A 14,774-nucleotide genomic window follows, 5' to 3' on the forward strand; every position below is an offset into this window, starting at 1 on the left:
TGAGCAATTTAAATCTTTACTAAAGACACATTTCTATGCCCTGGCTTTTAACACACTATGACCCAAGCATTTTGGTCTTATTTGAATTAGTTTAGTTATTGTTTTAATTCTTTTACTGTCCTTTTATTGTTTTTTATTGTTATTATTGTATTACATTGTTGCTTTTTAATACCATTTTTATATTGTTAAGCACTTTCTGCAGCATCGGCTGTTTGAAATGTGCTATATAAATAAATTTGACCTTGACCTTGCTGCGTGATAATAAAGTGATGCATTTAAATTTCCTTACAAAGCTGCGGAGGAGCTCAGTGAGGTCCTTTTGTGTGCCCTCCACAGACTTCCTGACTGTCACCTTGACAGTTGCCTTTTCTCCCTTTTTGTGTATCTCCTTCTCCTCTATTACCCACTGGGTCAGTGGTGTGTTTGCGGTGCTGTTGTATGCGGTTGTCGTGTGGACAGTTTTGTCCTTGCAATGGACACACTCTCCATACATGCAACTCTTGCTGGATGAGTTGCAGCAAACCTTCTCTATCAGTTCTTCAATGTTGGCAGTCTCAAGCTTCACTGCCAGGAAGCTGAGATTTTCATGCAACTTACACATGCATGTGTCACGTTCAGAGAGTGTTGGATTCACAACCCAAAAGGGGCGAAGATGACAGAAAAGGGAATAGGATATCATCTGGTCTGGGTTTTCCGCCAAAAACCTTCTGTGGATATTTTCCATCGTGTCCATCAGGAACCTCTTCTGCATTTTTAATTTGTCCTTTGTGAGTGTTTGTTTGGTTCCTGTGGTCATTCTACTCGCGTCATTCTTGAGATTGAACGCCTTGATTCTTCTTTTTAAGTCTTCAGTGAACCTGCTGGTCCTGTTTCTTTCAAAATGAAGACTGTCATGATGTCTGAAACTCTTGTTTGAAAATCCGAGGGAGTCACTTGCACAAACTTTTGCAACCTGTAATTTTTTTATAATTCTCCCTGTCGTGACTTCGGCAGTCAGCTGCCTTTCTCTGTTCTTAGTGGCTTTTTTGTATTTATTCCTAATATCTTCAATCAGTGATTCATGGAAAAGTAAGGTTTTTTTTTAATTTGTGGGTTAACGGGGCAATTTGAAGTGAATCGTGTTATTTTCGACTGTGGTGAATCCAAAGATTTCTTTGAACGTTGGCACCTTTTTTGTATTTTTCTTTGCTTTTCCTTTCTTTTTCAAGTTTCTCCTGGAGTTCCACTATTTGCCTCTTGAGCTTATTTTTTTCAGCTCTGTACTTTTTCCGAGCCACCAGACGTTGCCCACAAAGCAAAGCAATTAAAGTTGATTTGTGTGTGGAAAGTTAAAGCCTTTTTCCTCCTGCCCTCCCTGTTTCTAAAAGGACATTTTCACTGTAACACTGTTAACTACCCATTGCCTTAACCTAAGCTGCTCTCCACATTTGTCTTTTCTTACGCTGTTCTCTTTTACTCAGTTCATTAATTGCTTTCTTCTTCCCTGCCTCTTCATTCTTTCTCCATCTCTCAGCTCACTCTGCAGGTTTCTCTCCCTTCTTTCAGGATCAGCTTTAAGGCGTTCCCGATACTTCCTTTGCCTTTCTGCTGCTGTTGTTGGTGCCATCTTACTCGCATTCTTAACATGGAACATAAATCACATTCAGCATGCATGCAGTATAAGAATGTTGATTGAATATAATAATAATTAATTTAAATAATTGGATAACTTAACAACCAAGGTATTAAAATCTCAACCCCGTTACAATCAAAAACATAACAGGGTTGAGATTTTTGCACAAACTGGCCACTGCTCAATGTAGTGAGCACCAGACAGAGAGCACATGGCATGCATGAAATTCAAAATCACCATATATTCATGAACTAAAAAAACCATTTTCATTTTTTCATGTGACGGTGTTGAGTCACTGAGTTTGACGACCACAATATCACAAGATAAATGACTAAAAGAAAAGAAAAGATGGGAGCAACTTGCCTGTCTCTGTGGTGCTGTTGTCCAAAAGACTTCAGTGATGTCACTTCCTGATGTATTTGGAGTTCTGGATCACACCATTGTAAGTGTGGCTCAATTTTAAATACCATCTCTCTTTACTCTTAAATTTAACAAATATGTTTTTTATATTTATCAAACTAAAAAAATTAACATGTTGTCATGGTCCTGGGTGGTTAGACCCAACGTTTTGTGTTTCATTTTGGTGTCCCCTTGTGTTTTGTGTTAATTCCTATGTAACCTGGTGTAATTTCTGTGTCGCTCTGCCCAACAGCGTCTTTCTGCCCTTCATCCCGTGTTTGTATGGTTCCAGGTTTGTTCTTTAGTTGTTCACAGTTTATGTTTTAGTTTTGTTCATTGTCGTTCACTGTAAATAAACTCACTCGCATCACTGCCACTGACTGCAACTTGGGTCCTCCTTTCTTTCTTTTCGTTTTTGCCTGTCCCGTCTTTTGCCATCAGAATTGTTGTCTGAAGGCCAAGAAAGATGCCAAGCAGATTTACTTTACCAAGTGGATCATCATGGCGTCGCCATATTGGTCCATTTGATTGACCTTTATTATAATTATGTATTTATTTTATTTTCAGTTGTTACAGGCGGAACAGACAGAGGGGAGAAGAGATAGTGAGAAAAGGGGGAAGAAAAAACAACAAAAAACAAAACAAACCCAAAGCCCCGCATCTGGCAAGTTGATCATATTATTGCTTTGTAATATGTCCGGATTGTTCCAGGTGAACGTTTGCATGGGATTAATGAAGACTGTTAATTTTAGAAACTCCCACCATGCTGTCAGAGAAGAGCTGATGTTGACGCTTTTGAAGCATTCATATCATTTGATGTTTGAGCTGATAAGTGTATATATGACATTTCTAGATTATTACATAGTGCTGTTCTACATGTATCCAGGGTTCATCTAAGAAGGTGTGTTTTAACCATCTAGAGATGAACTGAAGCCTGTTGGCTAAAAAGTAGTGATTAAAGTTTGCCTTGGTCCTTTGTAATGTTTTTAAGCTGATACGCGGGGGTTTATCTTTCCAAAGGAATTTAGAAATATATCAGTTTAGAGATCTGCACCAATCTTGTGATGGCTTACTTGGGATCACTGAAAATAAATAGTTTATTTTGGCAAGACCATCATTTTTATAACAGCAACCCTTCCCATGAGTGATATGGGAGAGATTTCTAGCCAGATCGCCTTCTACTGTCTTTAAAAGTGGGATGTGGTTTCATTTAGTTAGATCTGCAAGCAAACCATCTGGACCTGGAGTAAAACCATCTGGACCTGGAGTAAAAACATCTGGACCTGGAGTAAAACCATCTGGCCCCTCCTTCACCACAGGACTGCTGCCCCAGCCGTGACACATGACACAGTCTGATTTAATGTTTTACAATTTTTAAAGTGTTTGTTTTTTTATCTGAAGAGTATGTAAACATCTGGTTTCAACTGTATATTTGATGATGTTGGTGTTTGGCTTGATTGTTAGCACAAAGAGGGAGAGAGAGGGAGAGAGAGGAGCAGTGAGGGAGAGAGAGGAGAGCCATCCATTGGATTCGATGCTGGCGTGATCACAGTGTACACGTGGTCCAAGGACTGCTTGGGCGTGTGGGTTTTCTCAGTCACATAAACAAGTAGTGGGAACATTGCAGTTTAGATAACTGTGCCCGGAAATGCCAGGGATTTGGAGCTGTAGGAGCAAAACACATCTGGACATTATTGTAGCACTTTTCATCTTAACACACGGATACACACCTACACACACAGACAGGGAACATTAAGGCCTTTGGAATGCAAAAAATTTCAACACAATTTAATTTTATTTATACCTCATATAATCCCAACAACAGTCACTTCAGTCTGTTGCTGCATACAGACTCTACAATAATAAAAAGACGTTACTGGTAAAGAGCCTCCTGTGAGATGAGTGATTTATGTTGGCCTTTACATAGGAAGTAAGGAAAAGTATGAACATCTCATCTCATTATTTATTTTTGTATTCTTCTTACTTTATTATTATAGCAGTAGGAATAATAATAAGGGAAGGATTCTGGATCAGTACCATGATGGAAACGTCTGCTCACAGTATATACAGTATTCTGAAGAAGGTCTAAAATGTCACTGTTGTACGTGTGTGTGTTTTATGTATATAGATTTTTAAAAATTACTACTCATGATATAACACAGTCCAGACATGCCTCGTAAAGATGCTTCTATAACATTTTCTGTCATCACTTTATTGTGGATTAGGTGCAAGAGTTTTTAAGTGTGGACAATTAAATATTAGATTAATGCAACAGCAAATTGCGCCTTGTTCTCAGATGGACAGCAAGTGGAGAGCTGTAGCTCAGATGAGGAGATGGAAGGAGGAAGAGAAGCAAAGACTGATTCACAGGCAGAGTCAAGTTTATTTCTCACACTTTTTTGTTGCCTTATGCTGTCATCAATCTTTGCATTTTTTTATTATCTCGTAGCACTTGTTTAATCAGCTACCATCTCTCCGCTTTAATGTCTGCAGTCTCAGATCAACATAGCCTGGCTCTCCTGCACTATCTGCAGCCTGCAGAGCTCCTTTTATTTGCTCTCTCTCTCTACACTCATTTATTCTCTCAGTCTTTCTGCATGAGACGAGCACTTTTCTGCTTCTGTGGTCAGTATATTTAAAAATAGTGAGACTCACTCCCTCATACCACAGGAAGGATGTTCAACATCATCACACTCTAGATCTTGTTTTAACATATGACATAGAAACTGAACATTTAACAGTGTTTCCTGAAAACCCTCTGCTGTCTGATCATTTCCTGATAACTTTTACATTTACAATAATTGATTACACAGCAGTGGAGAGTAGACCTTTTCACAGTAGATGTCTTTCTGAGAATATAATCCACCCACTGGTATCATCTTCAATGCCCTGTACCAACACAGAGCAGCAAAAATCATAGAAATATGGTATCTAACCAGATTCTTACTCTGGATGGCATTACCTTGGCCTCCAGTAACGCTGTGAGGAACCATAGAGTCATTTTTGACCAGGACATGTCCTTCAACACACATATTAAACAAATATGTAAGACTACTTTCTTCCATTTGTGCAACATCTCTAAAGTTAGAAATATCCTGTCTCAGAGTGACGCTGAAAAGCTAGTTCATGCATTTATTACTTCCAGGCTGGACGACTGTAATTCATTATTATCAGGATGTCCAAAAAACTCACTGAAAAGCCTTCAGTTAATCCAAAATGCTGCAGCAATTCATGTATATATTGCATATAAGGCCACTGCAGCATTCATTGGCTTCCTGTTAAATCCAGAATTCAAAATCCTGCTCCTCACATACAAGGTCTTAAATAATCAGGCCCCATCTTATCTTAATGACCTTGTAGTACCATATCACCCTATTAGAGCACTTCGCTCTCACACTGCAGGCCTACTTGTTGTATAGAGTCCTGATGTACACTGATCCTTCAGGGAACAACTGGACACAAACACTGACAGCAAAATGTGCAATGAAGCAATCAAAGTAACTGATAACTATTTTTTTCACCACTTGTACACAGTTGCTGAAATGAACACAATATGGTAACTTTCCATTAAATCTTCCAGTTTTAGTAACAGTGTAAGCTGTCGACAAAGCTTTCACAGCTGTTTCCAGTTGCTGAAGGCGATTCTTGGGTATTGAGGGTGTAGTATCTACTGCAGACAATCTAAATAGTTGATATCATGCTGCTAAATATTTGAAGCTGTTGGCAGACGCTGAAAAAGGAGCTGCTGCAGAATATTTTAATCATCTCCAAACAGCTGCGAGGAAAACATCCATCTGTCTTGTTCTGGGGTTTTTCCTCACACTTTGCTAAGTTCAGCATTGTGAAGTTGCAGTTGTGTCAGTTTGTGATTTCCAAAGAAGACAACAGTTCACTGAGGTAACAGCAGCAGCCTGATCACACATCAGGGACGTCGTTAGGATCTTGAAGCATCAGCCCAGCCCCGAAGTCTTTCACACTTTCAGTTACAGCAATTTTTAGAAATTATTTATTAGAATGTTTTAGTGAAATTAAAATAAAACATCAGACACTGTGTGCTTCCTAAAGGTTGAAGGCAGATGTGTTGGAATAATAAGAATAAGAAACATACTGAAAATGAAAAAAGACAAAGAAATCAGTGAAAACTGGAGTTTTTCAACTTTGTTACTTTTTTTTAAAACAGCAGAAGAACAAAGTTGATGTGAACTTTTACGTCTTGCATGTTGATTTTGACCCAGGTGTTATCCACATATCTGTGCCTGTGACTTAGTGCTCTCACTATGAAGGAGCCAAGAGCCCTACTTCCACTCCGTCCATGGCCCTCGTTGTATTTAAAACATGTTGAGGCAGCGGCCTATCAGTGTGCAAGTATCACTGGAGCTGGTTCAGTTTCCTGACAGTCTCCACTGCTGCAGCTGTACACAAGTGAGACCGCATCAAAGGAGGCTGCGGTTTCAATAACTGATTCATCCCTGGAGTATGGAGCTTTTTGAGGCTTGAATGAATTCTTAGTCAATGTTATGTGGCCAAGTAAATAAACCAGATTCCTCAGGAAATTATCGGGTGAAAGGTCTAAACTGAAGAGTGAGAGAAAAAGCAGCCAAAGGAAAAAGATTAAAAAAGAAAAGAAAAGTTTGACTCCTTGGAAAATGGAAAGAAACGAGGCGAGGCTCACTACTTTTACACTGTATTTGAACTTTTCATCAAACTGCATTAAACAAAGAAACTAATTATTATTGAAATAACAATATCTAAGCAGTCATCAAGGGTCACTACTGGTTTGCCTTCTACAGGCTAATATTTACATCAAGCTTTCTCTTTATTCCTATTGGACGTCTGTCACGTCCTCTTTAGTTTTGTTCTTTATTTTTTCTGTTGCGTTTTCAGAGTCTGCCACTGCTGTCGAGTCTCCTGCTTGAACAGCTTCGAGCGGTTCGTCCTCACAGCTGGGCAGCTGGTTATCGCTCGCGCTGGCGTCCTCTGCAGGCTCAGCTGCTGATTCCTGCTGATACAGACAGAAAGCTTCAGTTTCCTTGTAATACTCTCTTTATTTATCATATATAGGAGAAAAACACATTTCTAACAGAGACTGTGTAGTAATACTTCATGTGCATTTGTACAAATATATGACTGAGCTGCTGAGATAATCTGGAGCTCAGACTGTGACGATCACATTAGAAAATCAGGCTTTTTGTGAGAAATTCATGTATATTTTGCATATAAGGCCACTGCAGCATAATCAGGGTCACCTGATCCAGCCCCAGCTGTTTACTTTATGAAGGGAAAGTTTGATCTTACCAGTAGAGGGCGTCTGTCTTTCTACTCTGACCTACTTTCTCAACAGGACACTGCTGAAAGCAACAACTTTGTTTCCATGAAGCGTGTCATGGATATCAGTGGCCTTGATTACACTGATAAACCTTTTTATTCTTCATGCTGCACCACCTGCTGTTGCTCTTCATGACATCATTTCCTGTCTCCATTTTTTCCCTCTTTCCTTAAATCTGCTGGTCCTGTGAAAGGCAAAAACACTGCTCAGCAGACCATTTAACACTTTATTTCACATTTATATAGCCCGACTATTTCACATTATTTCTAGAAGGGAGATGCGTCCTGCATGACACACTGCCGCGGATCTCAAAATGGTGGTGTAACAGTTTTATTACAGAAGCTCTCTCATTCTAGTCTAAACAACAGTGTCTCAGTAACTTTCCACTAGAGATGGTCCCCTCTTATCTACTTTTTCTCAGGCAAGTGTGATCAAAATTGTTAAACACACAAATAAAGTCACAAAAATGATCCCAGGAAAAACTGTGTCATGTTAAACATGAAATTCCCCCTTTTTTGACACACTTCCATGTGTCAATTCATCGGAACTAGTAAATTAAAAGAAAACATTCGTAACATCATCTTTCACAAAACATCAGAAATTCTCCTCTCGAGTGTCGTTGCTCCAGCTCTGCTACCCTGTGTTAAATCAATTTAGTTATCATCCTAAACCTGTTGAACTCCTGGCTCCGCCCAGAGCCTGCATCCGCAGAACTGCCTGCAAACAAAACCCGTGTGTTAACATGAACTTCACATTTGCAACTCTGTTTTTCCCCCACTGTCCTTCCCTCACTGATCACAGCAGGGGATTTATGTCCTGATTCAGCCATGAGTCCAGCTCAGCTGATTCATCACTGAGCCCCAACGTCACTGGCATCTGATAGTGCAGCACTGCATCTTCTTCCCTTAGTGTCACTGTTTTTCAATCTGTTAATTAGAGTCCTTTAACATGAAATAGACCTTGTCCACAACAAGTCAATACAGCTGTGATTGTGGCCAATTATGAATCAGTTACCAGTCAATGATAAAATAATAGTTTTATTTTCTGCATGCTTCAGTCAACCACTCACCCAGAGGAAAATTCCTTCTCCTCATTTGTCTGTCATCCTTCCATGCCCTGGTAACTGGCCCATCCAGAGCTGTATCATTTTGAAATGTACATACAACAAGCCAGACCACACCTTGGTCACACCAACCCTTTTTCCACCCTGAGGATGTCCAACTGACGATAGCGCCATTTTTGCCGAAGATGACACCGAGGCGACTCACTTCCACATCGTATGGCCTCAAGATTAACGCCGAGAAGACCAAAGTCCTGACCACCAACAGCTCACCAGCGATCGTCCACCTCGACGGTGTGCAGATCAAACAAGTCCAACAATTTAAATATCTGGGGTCCCTCGTCGAGGAGAAGAAAGTGGCATCATCAGTGGAGATACGCTCCAGAAGTGGGCAGGCGGCGGCAGCGTTCACTTCCCTGCGCTGGTGCATTTGGAAGAAGAACAACATCTCATTGGCGACAAAGATCCGCCTTTACCGAACCCTGATCATTCTACTTTAAATGCGTTGCCTTAGATGCGTTCTCTGCGTTTCCCTTCGCGACCGTCATTCGAATGACACCATCCTCACCAGCTGCGGCAGCCAACCGACGATCGGCGACCTAATCCAGCGCCGCCAACTCCGTTGGTTTGGCCACATTTGTCGAATGGACCAGAGCCGCTACCCCATGGCCTACTCTGGTTGACCCGCCCCACCGATTGGAGGGTGCATCGAAATGCACCAAAAAAGACATGGATGAAACAAATCCAGGATGATTTGAAGGCCCTTCGACTTGACCTCGAGCAGGCAAGAACCATCGCCTTAGATCGAAAAGCATGGAAGATAATCGTTGGTCAAGCAAGAGAACCTGCGGCACCTACAGCAGCGTACTGGTTGCGTGGCCGACCACCGCCGCTGGTCGCCCACTAAAGGACAAGAAGAAGAAGAGAAGTGGATGTCCAACGCCATCCTAGTCTGAACTGTCAAATGTGCCATTTCATGACTGGGTTTGCGTCTTTTCTCTGCAGGGTGTCACAGGTGTTGCATTCCCTCACAGTTTTCCGCATCTCTTCCATGTGTGGGTGCAACGTACAGGCCTTCCATGTTCTTCTGAGTCTGTTTCTGCTCTCATGTGAAGGACCATGTGGTTGTTTTAACGATAGTTGACCAGGTTTTGTTAGGGCAACTTGATCTCTCACCACGTACTTTCCAGCGTCCACTATTCTGTGTTGTTTATTTCTCCATCTCACTGATCTTGTAGGCTCCTGCCTTTTGTTTTAATGTCATCTTCTGTCAAATGATGGTAATGACTCCCCTGTTAGAGCATTCATTTGTCAGGTCTGATGAGTCTGTATAGATGTGTTACTCCTTCCTCCTCCTGAAAGTTGTATTGCCTTTGGTGAGAGTCAGAATTTAATCTAAGGCAGATTGTGTGCTCTAATTCACCATCTGGATGTTTGTAGGCTCAGTTTGTAGATCTGATGTCCGTCACTGCCCTGCACAGTGTTAATGCAGAGTTATCAAGGTCAGCATTCTTTTGCTCGGCCTCACTTTTCATCCGGGTTTAATGGGCGTCACGTCACTGGGAATTTCCCCCGTGTTGTGAAACTGGCCTTTGGTTTAGCACCCTCCGTCTCCGTCTGTGTGAGATCGCTTTCCTGCAGCACCGTTGACATTTTCAGGTTATTGTTGTGGGTCCAGCTGCCGGGCCCTGTGTCAGCCTTCTCTCCTCCCTTGTTATTTTTTAAAAAAAAGAATATAACCAACTCATACCTCACCAAGTTCACAGGACAACGGAAATGCATAATTTAAATATTACCAAAATAGAATTTTCTTCATACAGTAATCACTTGTGTTGCTCAATCAGCAGAAAACATCTCATAATCCTAACCACTAAATTTATTGTTTCATCACTGGTTGGTCATTCCAGTCTCTTGCTTTGTGAAAGTTAAGCTGTTGTCCTGCAGCCCGGAGAGGTTGTTTGTCAGCAGTGGATAAACTCAGCATTTAGTGTGTGTTAAGTTTCCCTGCTTTAATATTGCTGAAAAGAATTGACGTGTTCATAAGCGCAAGCTGATTTTATTGCATGTGTGGGTTAGTAGGCAGTTCAATGTCTGCGTATGCCGTGGAGCTGTGGATTCAAATTTCTCTACAAAAAGCATTTGATGTCTCTCTGTTTGAGTGTGTGTGTATGTCCTGTCTTTTTATTGCGATAGTCTGGACACTTTCTCAACCTCCACAAGTCCATCAGCCGTACCTTTCAACTCAATTTTAATGCACTTTAGTCTTCAGGGAGAGATTGACCGTCCTCGAAGCTTCTACGTGAAGGTGGAGATGTGAAATTTTCAGCCAAACGTGGCCTCTTTGTGGTTCCAATTATGTTAATCTATCATTTTACTCTGGCCGATGTGCTTGTGGAGGACCAGGTCCGTGGTCACCTGTATTAAAAGATTTATTTAATATCATTTCATCCCTAATTATTTGACACTCTGCTTCTCTAATTTTAAACACATTTCCCCTTGTTGCTAATTTAAATAATCCTGTGCCTTCTTTCCCAATTCCTCCTGTTCTGCTGTAGTTTTTTACCCCTGTTGTTTTGCTCTCTGTTTTAGACACTTTCCCCTGCGGTCACACAGACTGCCTCTCCCAGCTCCTCCACCTCACTCAGCTCCTCCCCTCTGAGTCGGGCTGCCTGCCCCTCCTTCTTCTGTCAGTCTGCTTCACTCTGCTCTGGGAGACACTTCTCCCTCACACTCAACACACCATACAGAGCACGTGTCTCGCTCTGCAAAACCCAAACACACGGTTTTAGATGCAAATTCAGCTTTGTCAACCCCAAATTTAAACCCAAACAGTCTAGAGGGACTATAGCCTGCGAACATAACCCAGGATCTAGATTATCAACCGAACGAACGCGGCCCCATTGCCATAAAGACTATCGAACGAATTATACACACAAGCTAAAAACACTGTATACTCGGGAATCCCACTTGGGCCCACACGCATACCTGTCGGTGCGCCCGTTACTGAGGATTGACACAGCACAGGTCAGAGGTGGGGGCCAACAGGGTGAGGGGACCAGGACCAGGGCCAGCAATAACCTTCAAATTCATACAAGTGAAACAGCTCCTTCAGTCCAACACGAAGCTAAAGTGAACTTTTGCATCTACAGAACATAGACCAGTTCGGGGCCCACAGTGGTGCTGGTGCTAGGGTGGTGTCAGACTGGGTCCAGTCTGAATAAAGCACTGTGTGGACATTCCTTCAGTCAACAGTGGAACATTTAAACTCAACCTGAACAAAAAGCAGGAGGAGCACCGTAACACTATTGAAACACTAATGTGTGGCTCATCGCTAACATGAAGATCGTACCTGTACAGTTCTCGTCGAGTCAGAGCACTGCTGTACTGCCCACTCGCGCTCCCTGCAGATTCACATGCATTGCTGCTGCAAGACTGCTGCTGCTGCAGGCGCACACACAGTGGCAGAACCACCTCATGGAGCCGCTTGAAGGAATCGACAGGACACAACAGTGTAATCGTTCGTTATTAAAAACAATAAAATGAAGAGTCTCTCCTGCAATACACCAAAAATGCTAAATGATGGAAAAAACAAACAAAAGCATTTTACTTTACAGCTGCAGATCATCACAAGATGGGAAACGTGTCTTACTACATCATAACTTGTAATCAGTATCCCATTTTAACCCTACGCCACAACCTGACGTGGACCTGCTGAGACATGTAACTACACGTCGACGCTAACCACACCACTTACAGTTACAGCCGAGTAATATTACACTGAAACTGATGCAATTGGATAATAATGGTCCACAAACTGAAGCTAATGATGTGGGAACTGCAGGGTAACAAGAATGCAATAATGTGCTAATTCCTATGTTATTACTACTCTATTACCTGCGCTAGGTTCTGTGTAATAAGCAGGAAAACGGCCTGTTTCTATTTAATAACACATTAATAACCATGTTAATCTTTTAAAACAAACTGCTAGTCAAGTAAAATGATCATGCATAATGTTAATAATTAGTTTAAAACAATAACACACATGAATCCATTAAACTGTACACTGAAAAATTCAGTTTTAAAAGAAGAACAAGGTTTAAACAGATGATGTTCGGCAGCACTTTGAGCAACAATTTCACAGATATGGGCGTTCTCTATTTAAAAAAGTAAACATGCATCACTATAATTTGTGTATAAAGTTACATAATTTCTTTTCTGGCTACAAGAACATATTAGAACATGTTGGGATATTTCATGTGGATCATTAGAAATGCACTGTGGGTGGAGGAAATCGTTGCTTAAAGAACTGCAAACATCACGTCTGCTTAAACACGGATCTTCTTCCAAAGCGGGCGGCTCGGTGCCACTCGCTGCAGCAGAGGCTGATCTGTGGATGGTTGGAGACGCCTGTAGAAAGTGTCTCCCTCTGCTGGGCACTCTTTTGTTACTTATGTTACTTTAAATCACATTTACCTTGTGAATGTCGTCCTTCAGTAGCGTCCCACTGGTCTGTATGATCTGTCTCAGTGCTACAAGGATGACAAAGGTCAGTCTGGTATCAGAATATCATACGTAGTATACCAGTAAACTCCCAATAACATTAAACTTGGTTTGCATCTCACCCCTGACAGCTGCAAGGCAGGTATCTTGATTGGCTAGATGGTCTCCTTTCCTCTGCAGCGATGGCCCGACTGTATCTGCCATCACCAAATGCTTCGTCCTACGAGGGCCGGGCTTTCCTCCAGGAACAACATCAGCCGATAGTCCTGCTCGGAGCTGGAAACAGGACACCCCATGCACAGGAGCAGGAACAGAAGAAAGCTCAGCACATCCCAACAAACCACTGGTTCCCTTTAGCTTCATAAAGTCAGAGCTTAAAGTAAATTTTTTAGATTTAGTGCTCATGACTAATCTCTTAGTTGAAAAAAAGAATTGACTTATACACGAGTCTCAGATATCAAGTTAGATTTGATATAATCCAGAAGTGAATTCAAAATCCTGCTCCTCACATGCAAGGTCTTAAATAATCAGGCCCCATCTTATCTTAATGACCTTGTAGTACCATATCACCCTATTAGAGCACTTCACTCTCGCTCTGCAGGCCTACTTGTTGTTCCTAGAGTATTTAAAAGTAGAATGGGAGGCAGAGCCTTCAGTTTTCAGGCCAAAATAAAGTGAAGAAAGCTCCTTCCCACATGGATCCAACCTTTTATTCGGTCATTACAAAATATTTGTGAGTCCAAGTTACAGTTCAGTCTCAGAACTTCACTGGTTTCATCCATTTCTGCAGAAAATATCAACATAATATCCTTATTTTATTGACATAAAAACCTTTATGATTGTTGGAGATAGACTGAGGTTCATGTCTGACCCACTTAATCAAAATACTTTTCTTGCCAGCATTTGTGTGAATGACTTCTTTGTGTTGTATTAAAGAGTCAGGAACATTTCAAAGCAAACAAAGTAGTGGATCTGCTGGCACTGTTTACTCATTATCAGAATCAGAAAGACTTTATTTATACCCAAGGGGCAATTAAGATGCAACAGAGCAGCAGGACATTGAAGATAAGGACAGGGCATAAACAGGCAATGAGAGTGATTGTTTTACTGATGTTTGCACAAACTGTTCTTCAGAAAGTCAGAATGATTCCCACAAACAATGGAGCCTTCTTCCAACTGTAGTCTAACATTTAGGACAGTTTGGTTTTATCCTTACTGTAAATATATGGTGAAATATAAAGATTATGCAGTATGTTATATTGTAACTCTTTATATCTATTACATATTGAGATTCTGAAGGGCAGCAGCAACATTTTGTCCCAAACATCATTCAAGTTTATCCAAGTTCAAACTACATATGTCAGAATAAAACTTTGTCACAAAGTGTTTGTGCTTTCTGTGGTTCAGAGAAAAACCTTTCCAGCAGACTGTTTCTGGTGGAAATGTCCTCATGAGCCAGCTTTCAGAAGAACATTATTTGTAGGTATTTATAGAAATCATTACTTGAAAGGTGATGTTGAGACTTCAGGGTGTTTTAAAGCTTCCGTTATCAAAAAGATTATATATTCTTTTTATGCCTGCTCTTTGCCAACTTGTAAAGTTTGATCCTACACTTTGCAATGACAGTTCTGGGTCATCTAATGTTACAAGAATATTAACTGAGCTACTTTCAGACATTGTCCTTAGTTTGCCCCATGCTCATAACACATTTTTATTCAGGAAACTGCCTTTAACAGGAGGTGGTGTTTCCCTATGAAATTTATTGAGGGAAAGGGTTTTCACAGCACTGCATCCACCTCTCACCCAGGAGGAGAGAGTTCAGGCCTGAATAACCAACATGTCTAAATTTGGTAGGCCCCACCCACTCTTAACCTTTG

At 41.2% G+C, this 14,774-nt stretch overlaps 1 protein-coding gene across 1 annotated transcript; it reads right to left on the reverse strand.

Moving 5' to 3' along the window:
* Nucleotides 1-9,251: 9,251 nt before the first annotated feature.
* Nucleotides 9,252-13,194, reverse strand: LOC309703025 (proline-, glutamic acid- and leucine-rich protein 1-like; the record flags this gene model as incomplete). Its single annotated transcript, XM_082527732.1, has 5 exons — nt 13,020-13,194; nt 12,871-12,926; nt 11,747-11,880; nt 11,383-11,475; nt 9,252-9,300 (listed from the first exon to the last, which is right to left on the reverse strand). The coding sequence occupies exons 1-5, from the start codon at nt 13,099-13,101 to the stop codon at nt 9,252-9,254; spliced, it is 414 nt and encodes a 137-aa protein (XP_082383858.1). The 5' UTR covers nt 13,102-13,194.
* Nucleotides 13,195-14,774: the final 1,580 nt, after the last annotated feature.

This window comes from Aulonocara stuartgranti, assembly GCF_965226115.1.
Source record: "Aulonocara stuartgranti genome assembly, chromosome: 3".
Taxonomy (NCBI): domain Eukaryota; kingdom Metazoa; phylum Chordata; class Actinopteri; order Cichliformes; family Cichlidae; genus Aulonocara; species Aulonocara stuartgranti.